This window comes from Lacerta agilis, chromosome 10, assembly GCF_009819535.1.
Source record: "Lacerta agilis isolate rLacAgi1 chromosome 10, rLacAgi1.pri, whole genome shotgun sequence".
Classification (NCBI taxonomy): domain Eukaryota; kingdom Metazoa; phylum Chordata; class Lepidosauria; order Squamata; family Lacertidae; genus Lacerta; species Lacerta agilis.
In genome coordinates, this window is record NC_046321.1 from 69,013,133 (window position 1) to 69,038,724 (window position 25,592).

At 43.5% G+C, this 25,592-nt stretch overlaps 1 protein-coding gene across 1 annotated transcript; it reads right to left on the reverse strand.

The window, feature by feature from the left end:
* PRPF18 (pre-mRNA processing factor 18) lies at positions 1–25,206 on the reverse strand. The gene is made up of 13 exons (XM_033163542.1): positions 25,114–25,206; positions 19,987–20,110; positions 19,035–19,111; positions 18,429–18,455; positions 15,465–15,572; positions 13,586–13,699; positions 12,633–12,779; positions 9,560–9,607; positions 8,675–8,743; positions 8,020–8,160; positions 1,510–1,581; positions 246–401; positions 1–98 (listed from the first exon to the last, which is right to left on the reverse strand). Exons 1-13 carry the CDS (start codon positions 25,204–25,206, stop codon positions 18–20), a joined length of 1,257 nt encoding a protein of 418 aa, XP_033019433.1. The 3' UTR covers positions 1–17.
* Between the last annotated feature and the right edge of the window lie 386 nt (positions 25,207–25,592).

The following is a 25,592-nucleotide window of genomic DNA, read 5'->3' on the forward strand; positions in this document are numbered from 1 at the left end:
CCTGCGTATCCACATTGTCACAGCGCATTGTACTCCACACATTTGGATGGGTCAGTAGGGAAGTGTTTCTGGCAAATGGTCATCAGCCTCTTCAAGCCCTGCAGAGATAAATACAAGAATGGCAGGCTGGTAACCAAGGCCAGACGCGGGAGGTCTAAGCCTCCTATTTGTGCTTACAAATGCTGAACTCTTAAGACTAAAGAAAGTGAATCTCCGGACAATGGACCCACCACTCTTTATCTCACCTGGATGTATTTCCTCTGAGTTTCATCATTCAGAACGTGAGCCACATGCTTTGAGAAAATCTTCTCTCGACCAGTTCGCGCATGGATGCCCACCATAGTGACGCCGATAGGCCAGGGGGCATTCCCAATGGCCATCTGCAGATAGGCATCATTAGCCTGCATAAATAAAAGCAGGCAACTGACGGACAAGGCAAAAGGCACCAGGGAGGCACAGAGCCTGCAGGGACAGCTAGAAGAAAGCCAAGAGCCCCATCTTCAGATTTTGTGGCAGTTCTGGGGCCACAGGCCAGAGCACACCTGCAGTCCTCATGCTTACAAGCTTTATGCAAAATAGCTTCACAATAATTATTACTTTCACTGACAAGGCACCAAAATTAGCATTTCTCAAAATAGTAAAAATCTTACTAGATCAGCTTAAAACAAAACACCAAAATACCACTCTAAAAAACAGCATATCCCAGATCTCATTCATCAACACAGAACTTTTCAGAAGCTTGGATAGCATTATGTGATTAACCCACCCTGCCCAGTCAGTGTCTGACAATGTCCACATGCAAACCTGAATGTTAGCCAGTCCAAGTCTCAAAGAATCATACAATGCAGTATGTTCTCCCATCCCTGCTCCTGAAGGTCTAAACAACAACTTATACACGTTTGAACCTGCATTTCTATGCTTATTAGAGCTAATAATATTTCTCTGAAGGGTTAAGCTAGAGACACTTTCACATCCCTTAATGCAGGGGTGGGGAACCTCCAACACGAGACCCAATTAGGCCCACCAGGCCATTTGGCAAAGTCACACTTAGTCGCCAATCATCCAAAGTCCCATATGACATCAGATGCAAGTGGTTAAAAATACAGCTGGGCTAGGCCAAAAGGGGCTTCAGAAGCATTGCCAATCAGCTTCCAAAGAGCCCTGCACAGTGATTTGAAGTGCTGACGATCAGATGATTGTGGGGGCTACAAAGCACAGTGCAGGGTTCTTTGCAAGGGGTTTGCAAGGAGTCCTGGGCTGGACTTTGAAGCCCCACTGATCAATGGTGCTTTGAAGTCCCAACAGTCACCTAATTGTTGGGGCTTCAAGTGACACCTCACATCACTGTGACACCAGGTGAATGAGAGATAGATGCACCCCACACACACACACCCTCAATTTTTTATTTTTCTTGAGGAAGTGATGAAAGATAAAGATCTGGCCTGCACCTGCCTTAACCCAATTAAGCCACAAAACATAAATATCATTGACTCTGTAAAAGTTCAGTACCTTCACATACTCCCTTTGCAGCATGAACTTGATAATGTCCGTTATTGATTCCTTGATGTCAGCAGGGATATTCTAAAGACAGAGAAAACAGCAAATATCAAGTGGGCAACAAAACTCGTGATTCTCATAGCACACTATATCTTAAATAAGACCACAGACATCATCAACCCTCACAGCCAAAACGCTTACTTTTGGAGACAGTAAGAACTAGCCAGCCTGAGAGAAACCCAGCTCCTTTGTTTGTGCCTGAGTGACTGAAGCAGGCACGCTTCCAGAGCAGCATGTTAGTTCCTTTCAAAGCGAGCAGTTCTGCTGCACTGAGAGTGGCTGCAAAAGCCAATCACACCTGATACAGAGACAGACCAGAATAAGAAAAGCTTGACCTCAGCCAATCCCTTGCCTGTGCCCGCCTTCTTCCATGCCGCCAGTCAGGGGGTGGATCTGCCTGTCACTGACTGGCTCCACCTTCTGTTAGTCTTCCTGCCTTCTCCCCTACCATTGCCACTGCGCTGCTCCACAAAGCTTCTGCATCCTGTTTTCCACAGAGTGACTAACAAGAGAGCTGAGTTTGGCTCCAAGAAAGGTTTCACATCTCTTCTCCTCTTCCATGGATTCCTATGTGACTTCCTGTGAGTTACTGCATGTCAGCCTTAATTTCTATCTATAAAAAGGGAATTACTATCTTGATCTTGTGCACAGGCAGGCAGGTTGTAAAAGTGAATGTTAACAAAGACTAGAAAGAAAACTGGCAAATTAAAAAATGGCTATGTCAGTGGCTCTGAAGAAGATCCAGAAATTTATCTCATCCACAGTATTGTACAGATTAGCAGTGTTTCATTTGCTCTGTCTGTGAAAAAGAAAACGTCACTGCACACACTCCATCAGGGGTGGGGAAGCATTTTGGCCCTGGGGGCCAGGTCTTTATCCCCTCCCTACTCCACCGGCCAACTGTGACAGGTGGGTGGGAGCACCTGAGGTCACAGTGCCATCCCAAAAGCACAGCAATCAGCTGGTTGTTGGGCACTTTGCAATCCTGTGCTCAGCACTTCACTGGGGTCGAGCACCGTGCTTACAAAGTGCCTGAAAATCAGCTGGTTGTTCCCCATTTGGAACACACTGAGTGAAGCCCCTTTAGCCCAAGTCCCAACCTTTCCTGCCTCATACCTGACATCATGGAAGGAGTTAATTAGCTAACCTATATATTTACCTGAATGTATTGTTAGTCCAGTGAATGTATTAAGTATAAAAGTGCCCCTGTTAAGCTTTTCTGTATGAAACTGCTCTGTAAAGCTGTGAACTTTGATCTGCATTGTACTTCTCTCTGGCAAGCTTTGCCTTACTAAGTGTCTGGAGATAACAGTAGACCTTACGCAGAGAGTACTGTAGCTGTCCTTCATTGAGAGGAACTGTTGTCTAGGTCAAGAGATAGGATGGCCTTGCTGGAAGTGCGCATGAACCAACACTGGGCTAAATGTTCTTTTGCCTTATATGTCCTTTGCCTTATATGTATAACAGGAAATGTACAACAGGAAATGTTCCTTATATGGACAAGAGGAAGTTTTCTGGGGTGGGAAGAGAGCCAGAGAACTGTCTATAAGAACTGTCTGAAATTTGACTAGTTTTGTACTTGCTTGGCTATCTAAACACCGAAGTACCTCTGCATGCAGAAATTAAATCTTTCTCTCTCTCTGAAGCCAGAAGCCTCAGGTTTTTTTTTTGCTTCTATGTTTTCTCACCGGGCGCAACAATGGGAACCCGGGGCAAATAAGGCTCCATAACGTGGTGCGTTGGCCGGGAACCCTTCGCTGTTCCCCGGGATTGAGAAAACAGGGAGTCCGAGGCGTCGCTGCACAGCAGAAAGGCTCTCCTGGTCTGGCGTTTGCTGGCCCCAAGCGCGCTTCCTGCCTGTTTGTGGGAAGGGACTGGCTTACCCCAGGGGGAGAGCCAAACTGCACCGTGGCGACGGGAGAAAGAGAAAGCGGCCGCAGGGGGGAAGGGAAGTAAGATCTGCAGAGGACAGGTAAGCTCCACAGGGGGAGCAGCTTCCCAGGGAAGGGGAAGCGCAGGATGCGATCGATCCTGCAGCGGCAGTGTGCCGTAGAGGGCCGCCGCTAAAATCCGGTAGTGTGCAAATAGAGTTGCCACCGGAGCCTGGCAGTGTGCAAATAGAGTTGCCGCCAGAAGCCTGGCCGTGAGCCGTGGAGGGCCGCCAGGAAGGGGGAAAAGAAGGGGGGTGCCCTCTCTGAGGAGAGAGAAGGGGGTTAAGAATTTTTCAGAGAGAAGGGGGTTAAGAATTTTTCTGTGATTTTACTCTGTGTATGGGAATGGTGTGGGGACGCTCCAGTGGATGTATCGAGTGAATGAGACGCAGGAACTCAGTGTCCCTAGCGAAGCGGAGAGTGTGTGCATGAAAAAAGTCTGGTTAGGTGGAAGGAGTGTCCCACTGTCCCAGGTTGAACCTGAGCTTGCTGAGATGGGGAATTGGAATTTTTTTGCTGTGTAAAAATTTATGACTTGTAATAATTTTATGATTTTTCCTTCAGTATGTGTGTGTTGTATGAGTTCTGTGTTTGCAGTGATTGTGCAGTGTGATTTTTGTGAGTTTGTCTGTGTCTGCAGTGCCTGTGTGTGTGTGTTGGTCCCTGTTTGAGGCTTATGCTGGAAAGGTGGTGCAGAAAGCAGCCCTAATCTGTGTGTTCCCAAACTCTGTGTTCCCAAAATTGTTTCATTTCTTGCTGCATTGCCAACGAAGTCTGGGAAGTCTGGTTTTTTCCCCTTGTATATGTGGCTGCACAATTTGTATTTGTTGTTTTGTTTTGTTGTCCCTTCAAGGAATCTGTTTGAACCCCAGGGTTAGGTGAGTGTGTTTTGGAAATTGTTTGTGTGCCAAGGCATGTGCCTTCAATAGAATGGGCTGTAAAAGTATTTCTCTGCAATGTTAAGGTGAATGTAAAAGTGTGTCTGAAGCATTGAAAGGAGGGCTGCTCTTGCAATCAGGAATGTTTGTTAGTTTGTTTTTAAAGTTGGTACAGTCTTATTTTGTTTCTTAATTGACCTTTGGTAAAGCAATGAGAGTGGGGAGAGGGACAGAAACAGAGAGAAGCCTTAGTTTAAACAGCAAGGATTTTTCTCTTTGCAGCAGTGAATCTTGCAAAGGAAGGGAATTTGCCACCCACAAGGGGGGGAAAGAAGATTATGTCTTCTGAGCAGTTTGATTGTTTCCAACAGAAGTTGATTAGGGGAAAAGTTTTATTTTATATCCCAGGTTTTAAGTTTTTCAGGGAAGGTTTTGAAACAGAAGAAATGGCTTCTTGGCAGAAAGTTATTTGGGAATGTAGATGTAGGTTTGTGGGATGTGTAATGAAGGAGAAGAGAATGTTGAAGTAGAATGGGAAGGGGCTCATGGTTAGCAACTGACAGTGTAGCCCTGACAGTGTAAGTTAGGATTTGGAGTAAGTTTGAACCTCAGGAGGAAAAGGGGGCAGAAATTTTGGAATGATTGGAAGAAAAATTGATGATAAAGTGAAGATATACATATCACAGAATCATAGAATCATAGAGTTGGAAGGGACCCCTAAGGGTCATCTAGTCCAACCCCCTGCCAAGCAGGAAACAATATTGAAGGCAATACACCACCCTCCATGCCAAGGTTGCAGAGCACATCTAGGGGGGTGAATCCATTGTCCAAACCATGGAGAGGACCGCCAGGTTGTTGCCATGGAAGCGTGAGACAATGAGAGAGGCCTGAAGATGGCTCTGCTTCAGAGGTGGTATATATAGTAAGCCCTTCAAAGATTGTTTTAAAAAGACAGGAGTTTTTCCTATTGCCCTGTCCATAATTTGTTGTTACCTAAAAGAAACCTGAAAATTGTCACTATTTGAATGAGCACATCAAGGGTTCAACTCCATTGTCCTAATGAAACACCGTTGTGAGGAGTTAGCAATTTTGCTAAGCTGGCCGCCATGTGTGAGATGATGAGAGTGACCTACCGATGGCTCTGAAGCGAGATAGGCCAAGTTCTGTTCTGTCTGACAACCCAACTCTGTTAGAATTTGTTCCCTACTGCCCTGTTTCCACCCTAAGTCCTCCTGAGGGTCAAAAAATAGGTTGGTGGTTGTACGTTATTCTTGGAAACTAGGTCCTGATAGGCTTGGTGAGGTGGTAAGTAGAAAATTAGGTACTAAGGATCAATGGCTGGTGCTTGGATGCAGGAAACAGAAGAGGAGGGAAAGTTAGTTTTTGATATGGCTGTTGGAATTGGTAATATAATTGGGATGGAGAAATGGAACATTAGAAAAGAGAAGACAGTAAGGAGAAAATAGCTATACCCAAATACCCTAGATCATTTGTACAATGTTATATTGGAGTGGATTAGTTGCTATGTAAAAGTTTCTTAAAAGGAGAATGTTCTGAAGAATGTCAAGAAAGTGAGAATTGCAATGGCTCTAGTAGTGTGTCTGGAAGGTGATGTTGAAGAAATGGATCTTATTTGGGGAAAAATTGTATCTTTCTGTTCCCTGACATTAGCAGAGTTTTATGTTAAATTGGTCTGAAATTGTGGTGATGCTAATGATGATAGTGTGTATGATTGTATTGTGTATTTGTTTATATTTGTGTGTATTCTAAGTTTAGAGTGTTTGCATGAATTGGAAAAATGAACTAAATTATTATTCTGGGCCAAAGAAGTAGACCAAAGAGCTATGGGATAATTATTGCGGAAGAATATTGTATTTCGAGGAGATAGTGATCCGGCATGGTCAGTAATATCTTGTGAGTGTATGGGAGGCTGTCCTTATTTGATTGGGTTATTCTAGCTTACCTCCAACAGGGAGGAGGACTGAGGTGTGATCAATATCGATACCTGTGAGGTTAATCTGTGAGGCAAAAGAAAGGCAGGAGGGGCCCAAGACACCACCCTCCAAGGGCAGATATAATCTCTGTAACTATCTCCTATTCTTTTAGCAGGTGCCCTAATGCCATGTAGCTTTGCTAAGCCAGTTTTATCCCTATGCAGTGACTCTGAAACCTAGGTGGCAGGGATCCTGAGCAGTCTTTTTGGCAACACTGCCAGTGGTGAAAGTGGCTGGTGTCCGCCTCCTCATGTAGAGACAGGACCTGCCACAGTGTGCTGAAACATCCTTTGAAGCTGAAGATCCAGGGAAGCAACAAAGGCCAAGAAGCAACAAACCTGCTGCCAAAGCGCATGCCAATGGAAGAAAAGGAAGGAAAAACTCTGAATGGGAGGACTGAGTGATCATATTGCCTTAATTTGTGTTGACCAGTTACCAGATAATGTGACCAGTTGAACAGTTTCTGTAATTAGTGTTAGGATATTTGAAGTAAAAGATCCTTAGTTGTATTTGTTGTATCTGTTGATATTGTGTCCCCCATTGTTATTTTGCCTTTGTATTTTATGTTTAATGCAATGCATGCATATGGTGATTTATAAAGTTGTGTCATGGATTCTTCAGCTCATTGCCCTTGCTAGAGAATATCAGTCATTTCCCAGGGACGCGCTGGAGAAAGAATTCCAGCGGTCCAAGAGAACAGGAGGGAATGGAAGGAGTTAATTAGCTAACCTATATATTTACCTGAATGTATTGTTAGTCCAGTGAATGTATTAAGTATAAAGTGCCCCTGTTAAGCTTTTCTGTATGAAACTGCTCTGTAAAGCTGTGAACTTTGATCTGCATTGTACTTCTCTCTGGCAAGCTTTGCCTTACTAAGTGTCTGGAGATAACAGTAGACCTTACGCAGAGAGTACTGTAGCTGTCCTTCATTGAGAGGAACTGTTGTCTAGGTCAAGAGATAGGATGGCCTTGCTGGAAGTGCGCATGAACCAACACTGGGCTAAATGTTCTTTTGCCTTATATGTCCTTTGCCTTATATGTATAACAGGAAATGTACAACAGGAAATGTTCCTTATATGGACAAGAGGAAGTTTTCTGGGGTGGGAAGAGAGCCAGAGAACTGTCTATAAGAACTGTCTGAAATTTGACTAGTTTTGTACTTGCTTGGCTATCTAAACACCGAAGTACCTGCATGCAGAAAAAATCTTTCTCTCTCTCTGAAGCCAGAAGCCTCAGGTTTTTTTTTTTTCTATGTTTTCTCACCGGGCGCAACAATGGGAACCCGTAGGGGCAAATAAGGCTCCAATCATACATGGCATCAGATGTACGGCAGGTGAGCATGGCTTAGCCAAAACAGCCTGGAAGCCCAATGGTGAGGCTGACAGGTCAACTTTGGCTCACAGGCTGGAAATTCCCCTCCACTGTGCTACATAGTTAGAAAAGGGTGACTGAAAAAAGCAGTCTTGCTTAATTCCAGAATCCCTAATACGGCAAAACCTTTATTAGGTCAATCAAAACATCACAAAACAGTGTGAGAGATTCTGAGTTCTCATCATCAAGCTAAACAAAGTGTGGAGCGGAGGGTAAGAAATGTCTGGTGGCAAAACATTCATGCCTAAATCTAGTAGAAGACTTAAGATAGAGTGTTGCTGAAGTTACCCTTTTCCGAAGTTTTCTGAACAGAGGTCTCAGGTACGATTCTGTCTGCTTCTGAGTGGCACTGTTTAGTTTGCCTTGTACACCACGTTTCACATAATCTTCTCTGGCGTTCAACTCCTTAGCCCAGACTCCAAGAAGAAACTGAGGATGACAAACAAATTTAAGCCATACTGCCACACAGTGGCTAAATATGAACAGTGTCCATAAACTAAAGCTGCAACCTCGTGCATTTACTTACAAAGAAAACCTCGGGTTAAGAACTTAATTTGTTCCAGAAGTCCGTTCTTAACCTGAAACGGTTCTCTTAACCTGAGGCGTGCTTTCGCTAATGGGGCCTCTGCTGGCACGCGATTTCCGTTCTTATCCTGGGGCAAAGTTCTTAACCTGGAGCAACCACTTCCTGGTTAGCGGAGTTTGTAACTCAAAGTGTCTGTAACCTGAAGCGTCTGTAACCCGAAGTACCACTGTACTTGCAACATTAGTTAATTCTGGATAGATATGTATCTGATGGGGTTGTAATTACTGTATTTCGTAATCCTATCTATAAATGAATCGACGTTTTCCATGTAATAGAATAGTCCTAGAAAATGATGATGCCCCAGCCATGTCAATGATTGCTTACAGGCCAGAGGTTCTTGCTTGTTAGGCTATTTACCTTCAAAAATTTGGTTATGATATCCATGTCTTTATGGTCATCCCCTTGTCCTAAAGATTCTCCCAAAGCCTGCAAAAGAGATTTTCCATTGAGATGTCTTCCCAAAACAAAAATAACTGATGCAAGTTTACATAAAGAACATAATATTCCAGATAAAATTAGGAAGTACTTCACAGTGTTCTTGAAAGGCTCTCCCTTTAAATTTTGTAAGTCAGGGTTGAGAATGCTAACCAAGTCACATCCCAGTGTTTACTCATATTTATGGAATTTTTCAGTTTGTTCCTCTGAACAAGAGATTCCCCAGGGACAGACACAGCGGAGTGCAGATATGACATGTTATCTCAAGAGTGGTGTTGCCCTCCAAGACACAACAGAGAGGATGCAGAGACTCATCAAATCCAACAATTGTATTCCATTCCTGCTGATCATCAGGAAAGGTCTGGTTCCTTGGGCCACAGCCAGTGCTACCCAAATGGTGAATTTCTGGTAAGAGATGGGGTACAACTCATGAGGATTGGGGATGTGTTTGGCAGGAGCCCCACAAGCCTCATCATGTAGACTTTAAACTAACCCTGCAGGGAAGGGAACCCAAAGCCCAGAAATAAGAACTGAGCCATGTATGAGAGACAAGAAAGGAAGACACAGGGCAATGAAGGCGATGCCTAGTAATTTTCCAGTAAATACAGCACGAAAACTGGGAGGGTGAAGCACCCATAGACTTCAATGTCTATATACTAACTAGCAGTATAGGAAACTAGCAGAATGAAGTTAAGTTGACCCAATAGGTCTCATTGACGCTTGTGAATGGATGTTGGAAGTGATGGCAGTATCTTGTTCTAAAGGAAGAGTCCAAAAAGGGAAAGCGACACAGACACAAGCACACACCTGCACAGAAATCCATGAATCTGAGAGTGGAAGCTCTGTTGAAAGCATCTGGGTAAGGATAAAAGGAGAAAAACAAAAGTGGCATCATTGTGGCAGCATACTACAAATTACCCAGCCAAGTGGAAAATGTGAGTGATGATTTCCTAAAAGATTACAAAAAGAGAATATAATGGTTGTAATGGAGGACTTCAACTGCCCTGGCATCTACTAACAAACAAATATCTAATAAATTTCTGCCTTCCTGATCAACCTGCCAAAGGAACAAGGAAGGAGCTGAGATCTTGGACTTAATAAAGACCTGCTTGATGAAGTGAAAGTGGTGTGAGCCTTGGGGGTACTATATCATCTGGGAATGTGTGGTTCCAAGGAGAAGAGGCATAGCTCTGTGGCACAGCACAAGACTGCATGCAATATGAATTAGGTTCAATCCCTGGTGTCTCCAAGTAGAGCCATCACTGACTCCTGCCTGAAACCCTGGAGAACCGCTACCAGCCAGTGCTGAGTCTCATCAATCAGTGGCCTGCATTGGTCTAAGGCAGATTCCTGTGATAGCAAGGGACATGAAAACAAAGCCAAGTTGGATTTGTACCTTGGGCTTTAAGGAAAGACAGCTTTAGGAAGCCATAGAATTCCATGAATAGAAATTCTGAGTAAGAGAAAAAGAGCACAAGTGGAATGGGAGATTCTGAAAAGTAGAAATAGTGAAAAAACAGTCGCAAACCATTCCAGTGAGAAAACAGGAGATATCCAAAGAGGCCAATGAGCAGAGACTTTCAAAAGACATATACAGGAGACACATATGACAAAGGATAAGTTTGATGGAGGACCCCGAAACTGTAAAGATGGTTTCAGCAAGGCTGAAGTCTGGAAGAAGCAAAAGCTTGCAAGAGATGCTAAAAACAAAAAATTAGGGATTCACTGAATATGTTCAGAACCAGAAGAACAGGAAAGGGAAAGGTCCACTGCTTGGAGAAGATGAAGAAATTAATGACAGGTGATGGACAGAAGACGGAACCACTCAATTCCAATTTTGTTTCAGTGGCCTGAAGTGGAATTATATTCAAACTGGGAAAGTAGAACAAATGTGCCCAGGGACACAGCTATATGTGAGTTCAAGTCCCATGGACCAGATAAATTATACTGCAAGCTGTTGAAGAAACTTGCAGGTTTTAGTTCAGAGACAGTTACTGTAATCTTTGTGAATTATTGGGAAACAGATGAGGTTCTGTAAGACTGGAGTTGGGTAAATACTGCCCCATCTTCCAAAAAATGGGGGGGGGGGTTGGATCTGGCCACTCAACACCAATACCCAACCAATACCCAACAGATTATTAAGTGTCCATAAACATTTGAAAACAATTATCAATCATCATGTGTTTAATCTAGAATAAATCATCCACATAAGCCTTATCCTTTTTTGAAAGAATTAATGCTTTGGTAGTTCATGGCAATGCCATGGACATAGTGTATCTTGATTTCAGCAAAGCATCTGATCAAGTCTCCCGTGGTATTCTTATTCACAAAATGATAAATATGGGCTGGTCAATTCTACTGTTCAGTGAGCAACCATGATCAGCAGGTGCTCCTTTAATGGCAAGACGTCTCAAGAGGACTGCTACAGGGTTCTACTCTTGGTTCCTGTGCTATTCAAACATTTTTTATATAAATGACTAGGCTGAGGGCATAGTGCAGGCATCCCCAAACTCGGCCCTCCAGCTGTTTTGGGACTACAACTGCCATCATCCCTAGCTAACAGGACCCAGTGGTCAGGGATGATGGGAGTTGTAGTCCCAAAACAGCTGGAGGGCCGAGTTTGGGGGTGCCTGGCATAGTGGGTATCCTTATCAAAACTGCAGATCACATGAAGCTGAGTAGATCTAACATCAAAGAACAGAGAATCAAGATTCAGAACGACCTTGACAGGTTGCAACACTGGGCCAACATGATGAAAGTAGAGATAAATGTTAAGTCCTATAAACAGGTACAAAAAGGGCAGAAGTTTAAGATGGGGAAGACCTGGCTTAGCATTAAAACATACAGGTGTCCTAGTTGATTGCAAGCTGAACATGAGCAGGGCAGTGTGGTGTGGCTATTTAAAAGAAGTTACAGTGGTGCACCGCTAGACGAAAATAATTTGTTCTACGAATTTTTTCGTCTAGCGGTTTTTTTAGCGAAGCGGCAATAACAGCCGCGCTCCGCTAAACGGAAAAAAAAAAGACGGAAATTTTTCGTCTTGCGAAGCAGCCCCATTGACTTTTTCGTCTTGCGGGGCAGCTTCCGCTAGACGAATGCCATTCGTCTAGCGAGTTTTTCGTCTAGCGAGGCATTCGTCTAGCGGGGCACCACTGTAATGTAATTTTTAAGTGGCATTAACAGAAGCCTGAGTGTTCAGATCACAAGGAATAGAGTTCCACTCTAGTCTATGCAGCTGAAGAGTGCACCCAGTTATTGGTGCCATGCTAAAAACACTGATAAACTAGAGGGTGGCCAGAGGAGGGTGGTCAAGATGTTGATGGGTGAGGAAAACACGTCCTATGAGAAACAACTGAAGGAGCAGTTTGTTTAGCGTAGAGAAAAGGAATTAAGGGGAGATGTGATAGAAGTCTTCAAGTTCTGGCTTCCTTAGGAACGGACTGTCTCAGGTAGAGAGCACATTTCAAGCCATTACAGCAGCAAGCATATGGGAGAACCCATAATAAAATTCAGAAGCCTCTCCCTGACAGTCCCCCCTCATTTTAGACAAATTATGCCCTCCCCAATAGGCTTCTTAAAAAGAGTGAGTAAGGGAGCCATTAAAAAGGCAATGGAGTGGGTGCAGGTTTCTGCCAGCCTCCATGCAATTTGACCACTATGGACAACTCTTGCAGAAATTTCTGCAGTCCAGAAATTGTCTCTTGTCTCTTGTCTAACTAAATAAATTAGTAAGAAATTATAAACTTGTAAAATTATACAAATGAGAATTATGCACATTTTCTCAATCTGCATTCTTTTTGCAAGTAGCAGAATCCATCTTCTCTTGGTGCAGCATGGTGCCGTGGTCACAATTTGGAAACAGTAAAAAATAATATAATACCTCCAATTCTTCAATTGTTGTGTTCTCTTCATGGACTTTGAGATCATTCTGTGTATCATCCTCTCCCTGTTCCTGACCACCTACAATTTCATTCAGATACTGCTGGTCAATCTTATCCAAAGCAGCCTTCAGGTCATTCCTTAATCCCTATGGAAATAAAAACAACAGTTGAGGGTATGCAGTTATCGTAGGAATTGTCATAATTGAAGCCCTGAAAAAATATGTTTAAGTATCTTACATTTTTTATATACAGACTTTTGAGTATCATGGCATCATACTACATAACCCTGTTAGTTGTTTTCAACATTAATAAATAATATCATAAATAACAATACTGTGGGGGTATTGCTTTTATTTGTTACTATGGTATGTATTTTTGTGTTTAATGTTGTAAACTGCCTTGTGATCCTTGGATGAAAGGCAGAATAGAAATTTAATAAATAATAATAATAATTGTAGAATCATGATTTAGCATTATCATCTTAGCATATCATTGGAGAATCCTACACAGACATCTCTAAGGGCATAGTGGACCTAATAGTATAGGAAGTGTCATTCACACGAGCAGCCACAATTTGAGTGGTGGCAGTTCTCTTTCTCTGAAACTGATAAATGCATGAACTGATCCCAAGTCTCACTACAGTAATATACACAAGTTGTGACTTCTACATTTGCCCTCTAAACAACAGAAAGCTTACAATTGAGGTTATCTGTAAATGCAAACCATTATTTATAACACTAAATTGTAGCAATAAGTTGATAGAAGGCACTTGACAGAAGGCACTTTCTGTGTCCCTCCATGTGGGATTATATTATTATATATTTAAGAAGTATATACACAGGTAGGGGAGCACAAGAAGCAGGATACCCATAGCTATTGTGTTACAGGTGCACCAATTTTGCACAGGGACAGCCCTTTAAATGATCTCTCTTATGCTTATGCACAGATTTACCTTGTTGACTTCTGGCGCTAGAATTTCTATCTTTCGCAGCCTCTGAAAGGCATCATAATCTGTTTCTCCAAAAAGTCTGATAGGTTCACCCCTTTCTCTCAATCTCCTCATGACCTGGAAAAAGTCAAGTGTTTCTTTTAAACAAATGAGGAAACAGAACAACCCATTCACATCCCCACAGGGTATTTCAACTCAAGCATTGTACAGTACTTGCTCATTTTCACGAAATTTATCGTTCCTTGCCAAAGAGCACAGAATGGGCAGCAAGATACCCAATGATGACTAGCGGCAGCTGTTTAGTTAAATATAATTACAAAAGTTGCACCTCTGATCTATGGAGCATAAGTGAGTAGAATTCTGTGTTGAATAACGGGAGTTCCTAAGTTACATTAAGTTGGAGACATTTAGGCTACACTTTGGGGCAATACATGCAGATATATGTCTGAAATGTGGATGGAAATTAATACATTATCTCCGATGAACTAGGTCAGCGGTAGCCCATGTGGTGCCCTCCGTATACTTTTGGGCTACGTCTGCCCCAACCAGCATAGCCAGCACTCAGGAATCGTGCTAGTTATAGCCCAGGAACACTTGGTTCCATCCTCTTTCTAGATGTAACACAGGTTCCATCCTCTTTCTAGATTGAGTTTTCCAATTTTACAACAATTGAGGAATATGTCTATAGCTTGGAATATTTCTTTAAATCAGGGTTTGAAAACAGTTTAATATTGTCTTAAAATCCTAATTCAACTGAAAGCCTGCCGAGACTTAATCATGCTTAACAAAGTCAGTGGGTGATAGCCAATGTCTGACATACTCAGCAGACCCACTGAAATCAATGTGTTAAGAACATTTATTCAATGGGTCTACTCTAAGCATCTCTAACATCAGACAGTGATATCCTTGTAAATGCAGTTATGATAATAGGAAAATCAGTCTCAAAGATTTAGGAAGGGAGGGAGGGAGAACTCCTGATCTCCTGCAGTTAAGATAAGATTTCTTTATTGTCATTGTACAAATACAATGAAATTGGATGATCATCATCATGTCTGCACTGGCTACAGGTAAATCAGTAAGGCAAAAGTTACTGGTGCGAAATTTTTGCTGCCTGAAAAGCTAGCCTGATGAATATCCTCATATATTTAGCTAGCTGATGCCCTAGTCTTTTGTACAACTTCATGGGCATATAGTTAATTAAGATAACTAAAATTTCACACAGTGAAATACAAATACCGTATTTTTCGCTCCATAGGGCGCGCCTCGTTTTTAGAGGAGGAAACAAGGGGAAAAAATATTTTTTCTGGTTTTCCTCCTCTAAAAGCCCTGGTTTTTTGAGGATCAGCTAAAAATTTTGTAGCTTTTTTTGCAAAGAGAAAAGCAAAGCGCCTTTTGCAAAGGGGGAAAAGCAAAGAGGAAAAGCCCCATTTTTATGGGGTTCAACTCACTTTCTGCAGCTTCTGAAAGAAAGGGAGCCATTTCTACAGTTTCCAGACAGATAATCTAATCAGCCAGTCACATGTCGCTGGGGAAACAAACAACCTCCCTCTGCAGCACATTCAACAATGGAGGGCGGGGCTGAAAGGGAGCAGGGACTCTTATCTCTCTCCCGATCTCTTTGCTGATCAGCTGCTGAGCGGGTCCTTTCAACACCCCTTTTTCTCTTTGTAAAATAAAAAGCACTATCTGTTTTTGGCCCCTGGGCAATTCAGCTCCAGGGACCACCATTCGCTCCATAAGACGCACAGATATTTCCCCTTAATTTTTAGGAGGAAAAAAGTGCGTCTTATGGAGCGAAAAATACGGCACTCTGCAGATTTGTTAATCTGATAATGGCAATACAATTATCTGCACATTGCCAGCTCCAGATATTTGTCTTTACCTCTTGTCTAGAAAGAGTCATAGGCAACTTCTCCTCTGCCAACTCTAGTTCCAATACTGGATTTGATGCAGTTATTGTCTTCTCCTCCTCTTCCTCTTCCTGCTGAACCTAGGTAGAGACAAGGAACATAACATAACCCACAGTATTAAATATGGGCACAGAAAAAGTCTTAACTCCCAGGAACACTGATTGCTTCTAAGGGCAGCTATTAGCACTACACAGCACAGCCGACATGCAAAAACCTTACTGAAACCTCTAAGACGTGCCAGTAATTTAACACAATTTAGAATTTGCTTTGCCCTGAGTGTTGCACAACTGTCTACAGAAGTTTATATAGATAAACTATAGGCTGCAAGCATTCCTCAGTTCTCCACTCCAAAAAGTATGGAAATAATTATAATTTCAGACAAAACAAAGCTGCTACATATACCGGTAGTCAATATGGTATTCAATACATTGAAACTATCAAGTTGATATGCATAACTCATCAGCCACTCAGAAAGTGGACAAAGGAGAACTATATACAGTAACTGAAAACTGTGATTTGGAGGCACACTATGGCTTGCACAAACCAGTTTGCCCAATCCAGCTAGACTGGAAAACAATGGGCAAACCAGGAAATCAGAGCACATACAAGGAGGGAGAAGCCAAACCACAGTCTGCCATTACATGTGAACTGAAGCTTGAGAAAATATCAGCTATTACCTGAAATGTATGTTGTCAGGACCCACCCTATTTATTGTGGTTGTATTTTTTGTATTTTTTTAAACTGATTTTTACATTGTTGTAACCTGGCCTGTGACATGAGGGTGAATGGTGGGTAATAACAATAACATTATTTTTCTGTGCAAATTATATACCCTGGTTGAAATTTCTCATACTTTCAAGAAGTGTGATATCAGCTGTTCTCTACCATAGACACAGGTGACAATTTCACCTATCAATGCAGAATGCCATTCAAGCATATCTCTATTCCTTGGGGAAAGCTCCACAATGCACATCTGGGCCATTTAAATAGTAACCAAAAATTACTTGAAAGGCAGTGATTTTTACAGAATAGTAGCCCTAAGTTCATTGTATAAAACAGTATTTTAAAATGCATGATCATACACCCAAATAGCTGTGAAAGAGAAGTTGGTTATGATAATAAAGGAATTAAGACCCAGACAGAAAAAAGATTTAAGCCATTTTACCAGTGGGATTGTTACTAGCAATGTCTGCAGCTAATAAAATAAAATAAGTGCTTTCAGGACTTTAGCAAATGCACCTACATTTGTAAAATGTCAGGACTTTTTGCTTTGTTTTAAATATACTAATAACATTTCAATGAAATGCAGAGATCTTGGTGAGCTAAAATGTATCCTAAGTTTTGTTTATTTGAAAAGCAACTGGCTCCATCCACACTCCTAATATTTTAACCAAGTTTCTCTAAGTGAGACATAAGCAACTAGGTCAAACAAGAAATTACACAGCTACAGTGCTTGATATTATTGCCATGTAAGTTAGTAAAACTGTAGTGACAGCCAAAAAATAACAGAAACGCTTTCCTTCATCGTTCTACACAAGCCAGTGCTTCTTTCTGGGGATACTCAAGGGAATGCAGTACTGGCGCCTTTCCCCCCAAATGTTAAAAGTGTGGCAATTACTGTAACAACTTCATGGTGAGTGCCAGCACCTTTTTCTATTAAAGAAAAAGCACCCTCTCCGCCAGGCTCCCTCCACACACTCTGCCTCCTTCCTCACTCCAAAGTTATTCCGCCATGGCACTCCATTTCACTCCTGCACAATATGGTATCTCATTAAGTCCTGGCCCCACCTGCTTTCATCATAAGTCCAATGATGATGGATGATATGAGTCATAATACTCCTCCTTCTAATAGAAGTTATAAACCTTCTCCTTTCATAAATGTTGCAAAGGAAATAAAAATAGTAACATAAAATACCATAGAATCAGAGTTGGAAGGGATCCTAACAGTCCTTTAGTGCAATGCAGGAATATTTTGCCCAACATAGGGCTTGAACCCACGACCCTGAGATTAAGTCTCATGCTCTACTGACTGAGCTATCCCAGCAATCCTACTTCATAAAAGCTAAGTTCCACAGCATATATGAAATATCATGTTAAATTGAATCTTCTCTATATTACTCCTAATAATTCTGTCTAAAAGAAACTTGATTTTAATAGGCTTAATGACTTGTGAAAGGAAGTATCAGACATATAGGCCTGACACTACATGATACTGTAGGAATTTAGGATACTATGGGATATATCAGATTATGATCAACCATAATGAGGCCGGATAAAATAGGCCTGCTTTAGGCAGCATTTTGGGGTCCCAAAAGAAAGGCAGCAAATTGGCAATTATTTAGTTCTATTACTTCCCATTACTGTTTCCATGCTACATTCCTCACATCCAAACTGCTTTGAGACAGTCAAAGTGAAGTTGAAAGAAGAGCAAAGGCCTTCCAGGTGACTAATTTGTCATGATGAGCTTAGTTATTATTTCACCCCAACTAAGCAAGAAGAAATGCAAGCTGCATTTCATAGCCTTTCAAGAAGTGGACATTCTTGGCAAACAGGTCGAGCCTAACCATGTCAACTCAGAAGTTAAAATCTATTAAATTCAATGCGATATATTCCTAGGTAAACAGGATTAGGACTATAGCCTAAGAAAGGAAGGTGTACATCTTTTACGCATTCAGGCCACACACACACCCTCCACTCCCACCCCACAATGGAGCCAGCATCTAGAAATTAGCAGCCTCTACTTTGCTTTACAAAAAGGTTGGTTATATCAGATCCAGGGTACATGCCTGCTGGAGCACAACTTAAAAAGAAAAGCTTTATTCTCAAGCAGCCTCATGCCCTCCACAGAAGAAGCCAAACTATAAACACAAATTCAAATAGCTGCATACTCATGCATGCCTCTTCCTGCATTGCAAACTTTTCTTGGAAACTCATACCTCTCCTGGTGGCTTCTCGTTTACAGGCTAAAGTGCAACAGTGATAGAGTGAACAAAGAATTATTCATTTTTTAATTAAATTAAATAATAAAAAGGATAAAGGAAATAAAACACAGCATTCGTCATTCATTTATTTTTAACAAACCTATTCGTAATTTTTCCTAGCCATCATTGTAAAAGTACAGTAAAGGTAAATGGCCCCCTGACCATTAGGTCCAGTCGCTTTACTGGGCGAGGGAGCTGGCATACAGCTTCCGGGTCATGTGGCTAGCATGACAGAGCTGCTTCTGGTGAACCAGAGCAGTGCACGGAAATGCCATTTACCTTCCCGCCGGAGCAGTACCTATTCTACTTGCACTTTTGACGTGCTTACTGTTTAAAGTAACTCTAATCTCTCTCACACACAAACATTTTGATACTTTCTTTATCCAGATTCTAGAACTGTAGAAATTTATTCCAATGTTGCAAAGAATCTCTTCGTTGCATGCCCTTTATAAGTTATTTTATTTTATGCATTAAGATATGACACCATATATTTCTTTTCCCTGCCTTTTTGAGTTGGGGTTCTTGATTCCAGAATCACTACCATTACTGCTTCCACATTACCTTGCAACCACATCTTTCAAAATATGCCTCTTCTTCCTTCTTGGCCAACTCACTACGCTTAAAGTATTTTTTTTTCCCTGAAAGAAAGGAAAGTAGTTACTACATTGCGATGTTTCATAAACAACTAACATTTCTTCTTTCAGTAATGTGAAGCACAATGGGATGGGCTGTCAGATTCTTAACAGCTCAATGATAGTTAACAGGAACCAATACCAACTAGCACACTAAAGGGGGAAAAGGTGCTCTCATCTAATATACAATGAAATGTGAACATAAAATGGCCACCAGCACATTCTTCCCATACGGTGCCAGTGCATATCCAGAAACAACTTGGCTTCCTGGCACTGAAAAGCCCTAGCAGCCCCATAGCCAGGGTTGTGTGGGGCGGGCAAAGCTTTGCAACCCCAATGGCCAGCTGCTTGGCGGCTAGAAGGACAGGCTGCCCTGACTTGAACCAGGAGTGAAATATATTCCATGCCTAAATAACATTCTCTTGCTGCGTCATATTATAGGAATGATGGACGGCGATGGACGAGCTGTCTTTCGGGGAAGCTCGTCGTCCCACTTGCCTGCCTTTTCATTTCTTACCTTTCTGTGTCCCCCCTCCCGTCCCCCTCCCACGGGAGCCACCGGCGAGAAGTCCACTGACAAGCCTAGCAAGCAATTCCTCCAACGCAGACAGGGAAAGAGCCCCGCTTGCAAGGCTTCCGGAAAGGGGCCCGGGCAAAAGCAGCCTCAACTCGGAAGCGAGAGCAAATGCAGCGAGGCAGGGACGCCGCCCAAGCCAAACGGACTCGGGAGAGGCTCCCCCGTCGCCACGGGGCCACAACCCCCCCCCCGCCCCCGCCCCCGCCCCCGCCCCGGTTGGCCAGGCCAGCGCTCGGGGACCCGGGCCTCGGAGACACCCCCCGGGACGGCAGGACGAGCCCCTGGCCGCCTCTCCCCCGCTTACCCCGAGCAGCTCCTTCTCCTCCAGCAGCTTCCGCTTCCGCTCGATCTCCGCCTTGACGACGTCCATGATGGCCCCTTCGCCTCAGATGCCGGCGGCAGCGAAGCAGGCCCCTCGGCCACCGCTCCTACGGAAGCCCCGCAGCGAAAGCAGCCAGTCCGCGCAGCCGCAGTGACGCGCCCGGCCTCAGACACCGCGCCGCTTCCGGGTCGGGCAGAGGCGGCAGCAACAGCAGTGGAGGATCCCGGGATTTTCCCCATGGGGCGGGGGGAGGGAGGTTGGAGTGATGGCCAGAACAGAAGTGGCCCCCCCACTGCAGGGGGCTGGGCTAGGATTCTACACAAGTGGCCAAAGTTGTGGGAACCTTTTGGGGAAAGTGCATTTCAGAGGTTTGGTGGCTCATAACACCACTTTTTGGGGAGGAATACCATAAAATGATATATCAACGGAAAGATAATTTAATGAAGAATGTAATGCAATAACTTTAATGAAGGATTATTATTACAACAGCAGTCATAAAGAATAAATGTGAAGCACATAGAAAAAATTAGATATACAAAAATTCTCACCATGTCAGTTAATACTTAGTTGGGTAACCTTTAGCTTTAATTACGGCCTTACAACACCTTCCCGTGGAGTGAACCAAGGTTTTCAGTTCAGCTGTAATCATGTGAAAAAGGTTGAATTATTGCCTCTCTTAATTGGGTTTTATTGCTGGGTTGCTTCTGACTAACAGGTTTCTTTAGTCAGCTCCATAGATGTTTGATTGGGTTAAGGTCTGGGCAATGTATTTTTGGGCATTTACATTCCCATTAATGACGCAAATTCTGCCCACACCTTTTGCTGTCATACAACCCCAGATCATAACACTTAATTGGGTGTTTCACAGCAGGTGTAATGCAAGTAGGATGTAAATCTCTTATTCTTCTCGTGTATTTCAAGCTATCACTACCAAACCAGGAGATTTGGGTCTCATCACTTCAAATAACCCTGTCGCATTGTTCCGCTGTCCAGTTAACATGGGTTTTTAGTCCAGTTTAATATTTTCAACCTTTGTTTGAAAGATGATAATGGCTTTTTCCTTGGAATTCTAGCATTTAGACCATATTCCTGCAGTCTGCGCCGAACAGTGCTTGCACTCAACTTTACATTGCGCCATGTCATCTTGTATATACTCGGATGATTTTCTTCTGTCACGTAGGTACAGTCTCTCAATTCTTCAGTGGCGGAGTAAGGCTCCGCGGTACCCGGGGCGGCAAAGGAAATGCCCCGGGGGCGGGGCGTCGTGACATCACATTGTGACGTCATGACGCTCCGCCCCCAGGGCGTTTCCGGGAGTGCCGGCGCCGCTTCTGCAGCCCTCTTTTAAGCCGAAGAGCTCGCTTTTAAGCTCTCCGGCTCAAAAGGAGGCTGTGGAAGCGGCGATCCGATGACAGAGTGCGCCTGCGCGCGCAGGCGCACTCCGTCGTCGGGCCGTGCGCTGCCGCTCCCAGGGTGACGGAGGGAGCGGCAGCGCGTGGGAATGGTGGGAGGGGCTGCCTCTTGTCCCCCCCACGTGCCGCCGTTCGCTCCGTTGCCCCAGGAGCAGCAGCACCGCACACAAAAACCGTGCCTGCTGCTCCCGGGGGGACGGAGCCAGCGGCAGCGCATGGGCGACAAGCCCGCCCTCCTCCCTCCCCACGCTGCCGGTCACCCTGGGACAGCAGCTGCCGCTGGTTCCCCTGGCCTTTTTGTGTGCGTTTTTTCCGCTGTTGCTTTGTGGTGCCTGTTGCTCCTGGGTGCGGAGGGAGCGGCAGCGCTTGGGAATGGCGGGAGGGCTGCCGCTTGTCACCCCCATGCCCGCCGCTCGCTCTCCGGTCGCCCAGGAGCAACAGCGCACGGCCGAGGGAGCACCCCATTTGTGCAGCGCTGCTGCTCCCGGGGTGACCGGCGTTGCCTGGGAGTGGCGGGAGGGGCGCCGCTTGTCGCCCCCACCCGCCGCTTGTCGCCCCCACCCGCCGCTTGTCGCCCCCACCCGCCGCTTGTGGCCCCTGTCGCCCGGGGGCGTACCGCCCCCAGCGCCCCCCCCTAGCGACGCCCCTGCTTCTATCTTCACTTTCCTGCCTTTACCAGTCTGATTTTGTAGTGACTGAAGTCTCTTTATACCTCTTCATAAATTTAGAAATGCCACCTTTGAAGTTTCCACTATTTTTTCTTCTACTTTCTTCATAACTGTAGCCTTGTTCACTTAATAGTACTATTTTACATCACTTTTCCGTGTGACCAGTCAACTCTTTGCACCATTTATTTAATTTTATTACAAAAAAACCCAGCCAACTTGATAGCAATCACATAACACACTGACAAATGTCCTCTCAGCTCCAGTACATAACATCAATAGCTGAATCCTACTGTGACCTGACTAAATCACTGCCAAAACAAGATGACATCTGATTGGCTCTCTAAACACTCATGCTCATGGGCTACATTCAGATGAAGGAAAGCTACTGCATATCAACCTAAGCAAGTTGTGCTTCCTTTTTCTGGTTTTTTGGCTATAACTTTTGATAGAATACAAATAATTGAACAAACTTAGTTGCATTACATTCTTTATTATCTTTCTATTAGTATATAATTTTATGGTATTACTGCAAAAGTGATGTTATGAGCCATCAAACCTCGGAAATACACTTTTCCCAAAAGGTTTCCACAATTTTGGCCACTAGTGTATGAATGGTTGAATGATAGTGGTTGAATGATAGTGGGACTGGAGAAGTCAGCGTAAGTTGCAGTCTCAGCCGAATTTGGAGAAACCACTTGGGGCATCCCTTGTGTCAAGCTATTTCAATTGCATTGGTTTGATTTGCAATGGAGATTGAATAACTTCGATTGCAACCATAACATCTGGCAGAAGCAATTTCCAGCAAGAAATGAGTTCAGGTCCCATTCCCGATTGAGAAAAGGTGATTCCCATCAACTCTTATTCAGAGGCATACTGCATCTGGTAGTGGCTAGCAGCAATTGATAGCCTTATCCTCCATTAATTAGTCTATTCCTCTTTTAAGGACATCCAAGTTGGTGACCATTGCCACCTTTTGTGTGAGCAAAAGTAATTTGACTAAGTGCTTGTGGGGGTTTTCTCTCCTAAATCTTCTTTTTATATATATAATATTTTTATTGTATTTTCAACTTTTTACATCCGCCAATGTGACATTTTATACTTATTTTACATTTGTACTTATTTTACATATTTTATTCCACTATATAAATTAAAAGAAATATATATGTACTTTCCCATATATGGTTTATCTTTCATTGGCTCACTTTCCTTGATTCCTCGTACACACAATAATAACAATAATGCTACAAAAAAAGGGAAAAAGGGGGGGAGGGAAAGGGGGGGAAAGGGAAAACACACAAACATTAATCTCTATACTTAGACTTCCCATCTTTTCCCTATGAACATTCATTTTCTCAATGCAAATGTACTCAACACTGCTATATTATCTTTTATATCCTTTCAAAAACATTCCAAATTCTACATTTAGCCATATCCTATATTATACTATTAAGACTCCAGGGTCACTCAAAGGCCGCCATAGACTTTATATACCGTTATTGATGCTTTGTAGATACCTTCTATATTTCTCCCATTTTGTCACAAAAGCTTGTCTGTTGTCTCTCCTGAATCTTCTAACCATCTTCACTGGATGTGCTCAGTTCTAGTATTATGAGAGGGAAGGAAAAGCATATTCTGATCCACTTGCTCCATACCACACATACTTTGATAGATCTCTTTACATGCCCCATTTGACTTCCTTTTTTAATAAACTAAAAAGCTTAAATGTTAACCTTTCCCCTTGAGAGAAAAATGTCCTAGAGAGAATCTCCTGAAATTCACCAGGACTACTCAACAGGCAAGTGGTGTTCTTCCTTGTTTGTATGGCCCGAGGCTAGAAAAAATATAGCCCCTATAGGACACCTCATCCCATGCAGGCCACAAGGAGGCTCAGCTGCAAACACCAGCAGTGATAATGCTTATCTCTGCAGCTACCAATATGCTTGCTCCAGGCAGGCTGCTGATCCTTGGACAGACAGTTGTACAATAGGTGAGGAGGAGTTCCCAAGGTGGAGGTGGAACTTTAAGGGACACTGCATCTGCTGTCTGCTGAAACATTTCATTCATTCATTCATTCATTCATTCATTCATACATACATACATACATACATACAATTATCCCCACCGTTTTTCCTAGAAGCTCTGCCTCTGCATATTATCCTCACAACAACCCTATGAGGTAGGTTGAGCTGAGGGTGAGTACCTGGCCCAAGGTCACCCACTGAGTTTCAGAGCTGAGTGAGGATTTGAACCCTGGTCTTCTAGGTCTTAGATAAACACTCTAAACCACAACACCACTGGCTCTCTTCCAGCAAGCTAGGGCATACCTTTTCAGCCCAATTGCTTGTGGCATCCATGGGTGGGGATTGAGAGAGGAGGTGGAGGCCTCATGATGTGTCTGGTTCCAGTCTGTTGCTGTGATTTAATTTGTGGGGAATTGCCAAAAAGCTCTGTTGGGTCTGCACTCCAGAGTGCTCTATTTTGCTTCTGGAACAATGGTTCCAGACAGTGAGTGGGACCATATTGTTAAGAGTTTGTGGGGTGCTAAATTCAAGAGTTCAATAAATGTTAGAATTTAATTAGAGCTTGTGTGTTCTGCTTCAGACCCTCAAGTGTTAGAACGTACTGAAGAGCCATGTGTATTAAGATGGATGTTAGACACTCTACTACTGTGGCTATGGGAGGCAGAACCTCTTGGGGTGTGAATGCTGGGAACCTCTCCATTGTAGGCTCAGGTTGTATATATGTGTTAATAAACCATATATCATAAAGACCCAGTCTGTTGTGCCTCATTTTCCAAAAGGAAACATGGACCCCCTAAGTCGCATGCCTGGAACTCCCTGGAATCTCACCTGCTCAGAGATTGGGAGTGGCTTGCAACAATATTCAGTTTTCCTCCATGTAGTTCAAACTCACACCTAGGCCTTGAGCCACTGGAAGCTGCTGCTGTCAGTGGCATGCTTTGCATATCATGGTAAACCCAACTGGACAACCAGGACTGTGCAAGCATGCTGGCTTAGAGAGGAGCTCACGCACACTTTGCTCCTCTCCAAGCTTTCCAACTCAGTACAGGATTGCTGATAAGCCAAAGTCTGGCTTAGCCAGTCCTCCAAATTCAGGATCATGGTGAAGGTATTCCATAGCCATGACCAATCCAAATATTGGGTTAGCTGCCACACTATGCTGAGCAGACATGAGTTCTTCATTGGGAGACATGGTCCTGGTTGCTTTGATTTATTGTTTACCCTTCACTCTTAGGGCCCCAAGGTGGGTCACAACAATTTAAATGCAACATTAAATTGAGGGTATTACCCTGCCACCATTAAGGATTGTCTCCTTCAATCAGAGGCACCAACTTGTGAGGGAAATGGGGGGGGCGGCATTGCCACACGCATGATATTCAGATCAGGATGTTGGAAGGAGCCAAACATAGTGGCAATGCAGCTTCAGTGGTGGGTGACTCTTCCTCTTGCCACTGCCAACAGCCGGTGGCTGCTTCCCCCCTACTTTC

Bases quoted from the DNA above. Each gene is read 5' to 3' on its own strand.
- PRPF18 (XM_033163542.1), bottom strand. From the start codon at position 25,206: ATGATCCTGAATTTGGAGGACTGGCTAAGCCAGACTTTGGCTTATCAG. The intron at 18,456-19,034 runs GTAATGTGGAAG...GTTGCACTTTAG, and splicing joins TTGAAAGATGTGGTTGCAAG to CCTGTAAACGAGAAGCCACC. The intron at 13,700-15,464 runs GTAAAGACAAAT...GACTTTTTCCAG, and splicing joins TGACTCTTTCTAGACAAGAG to GTCATGAGGAGATTGAGAGA.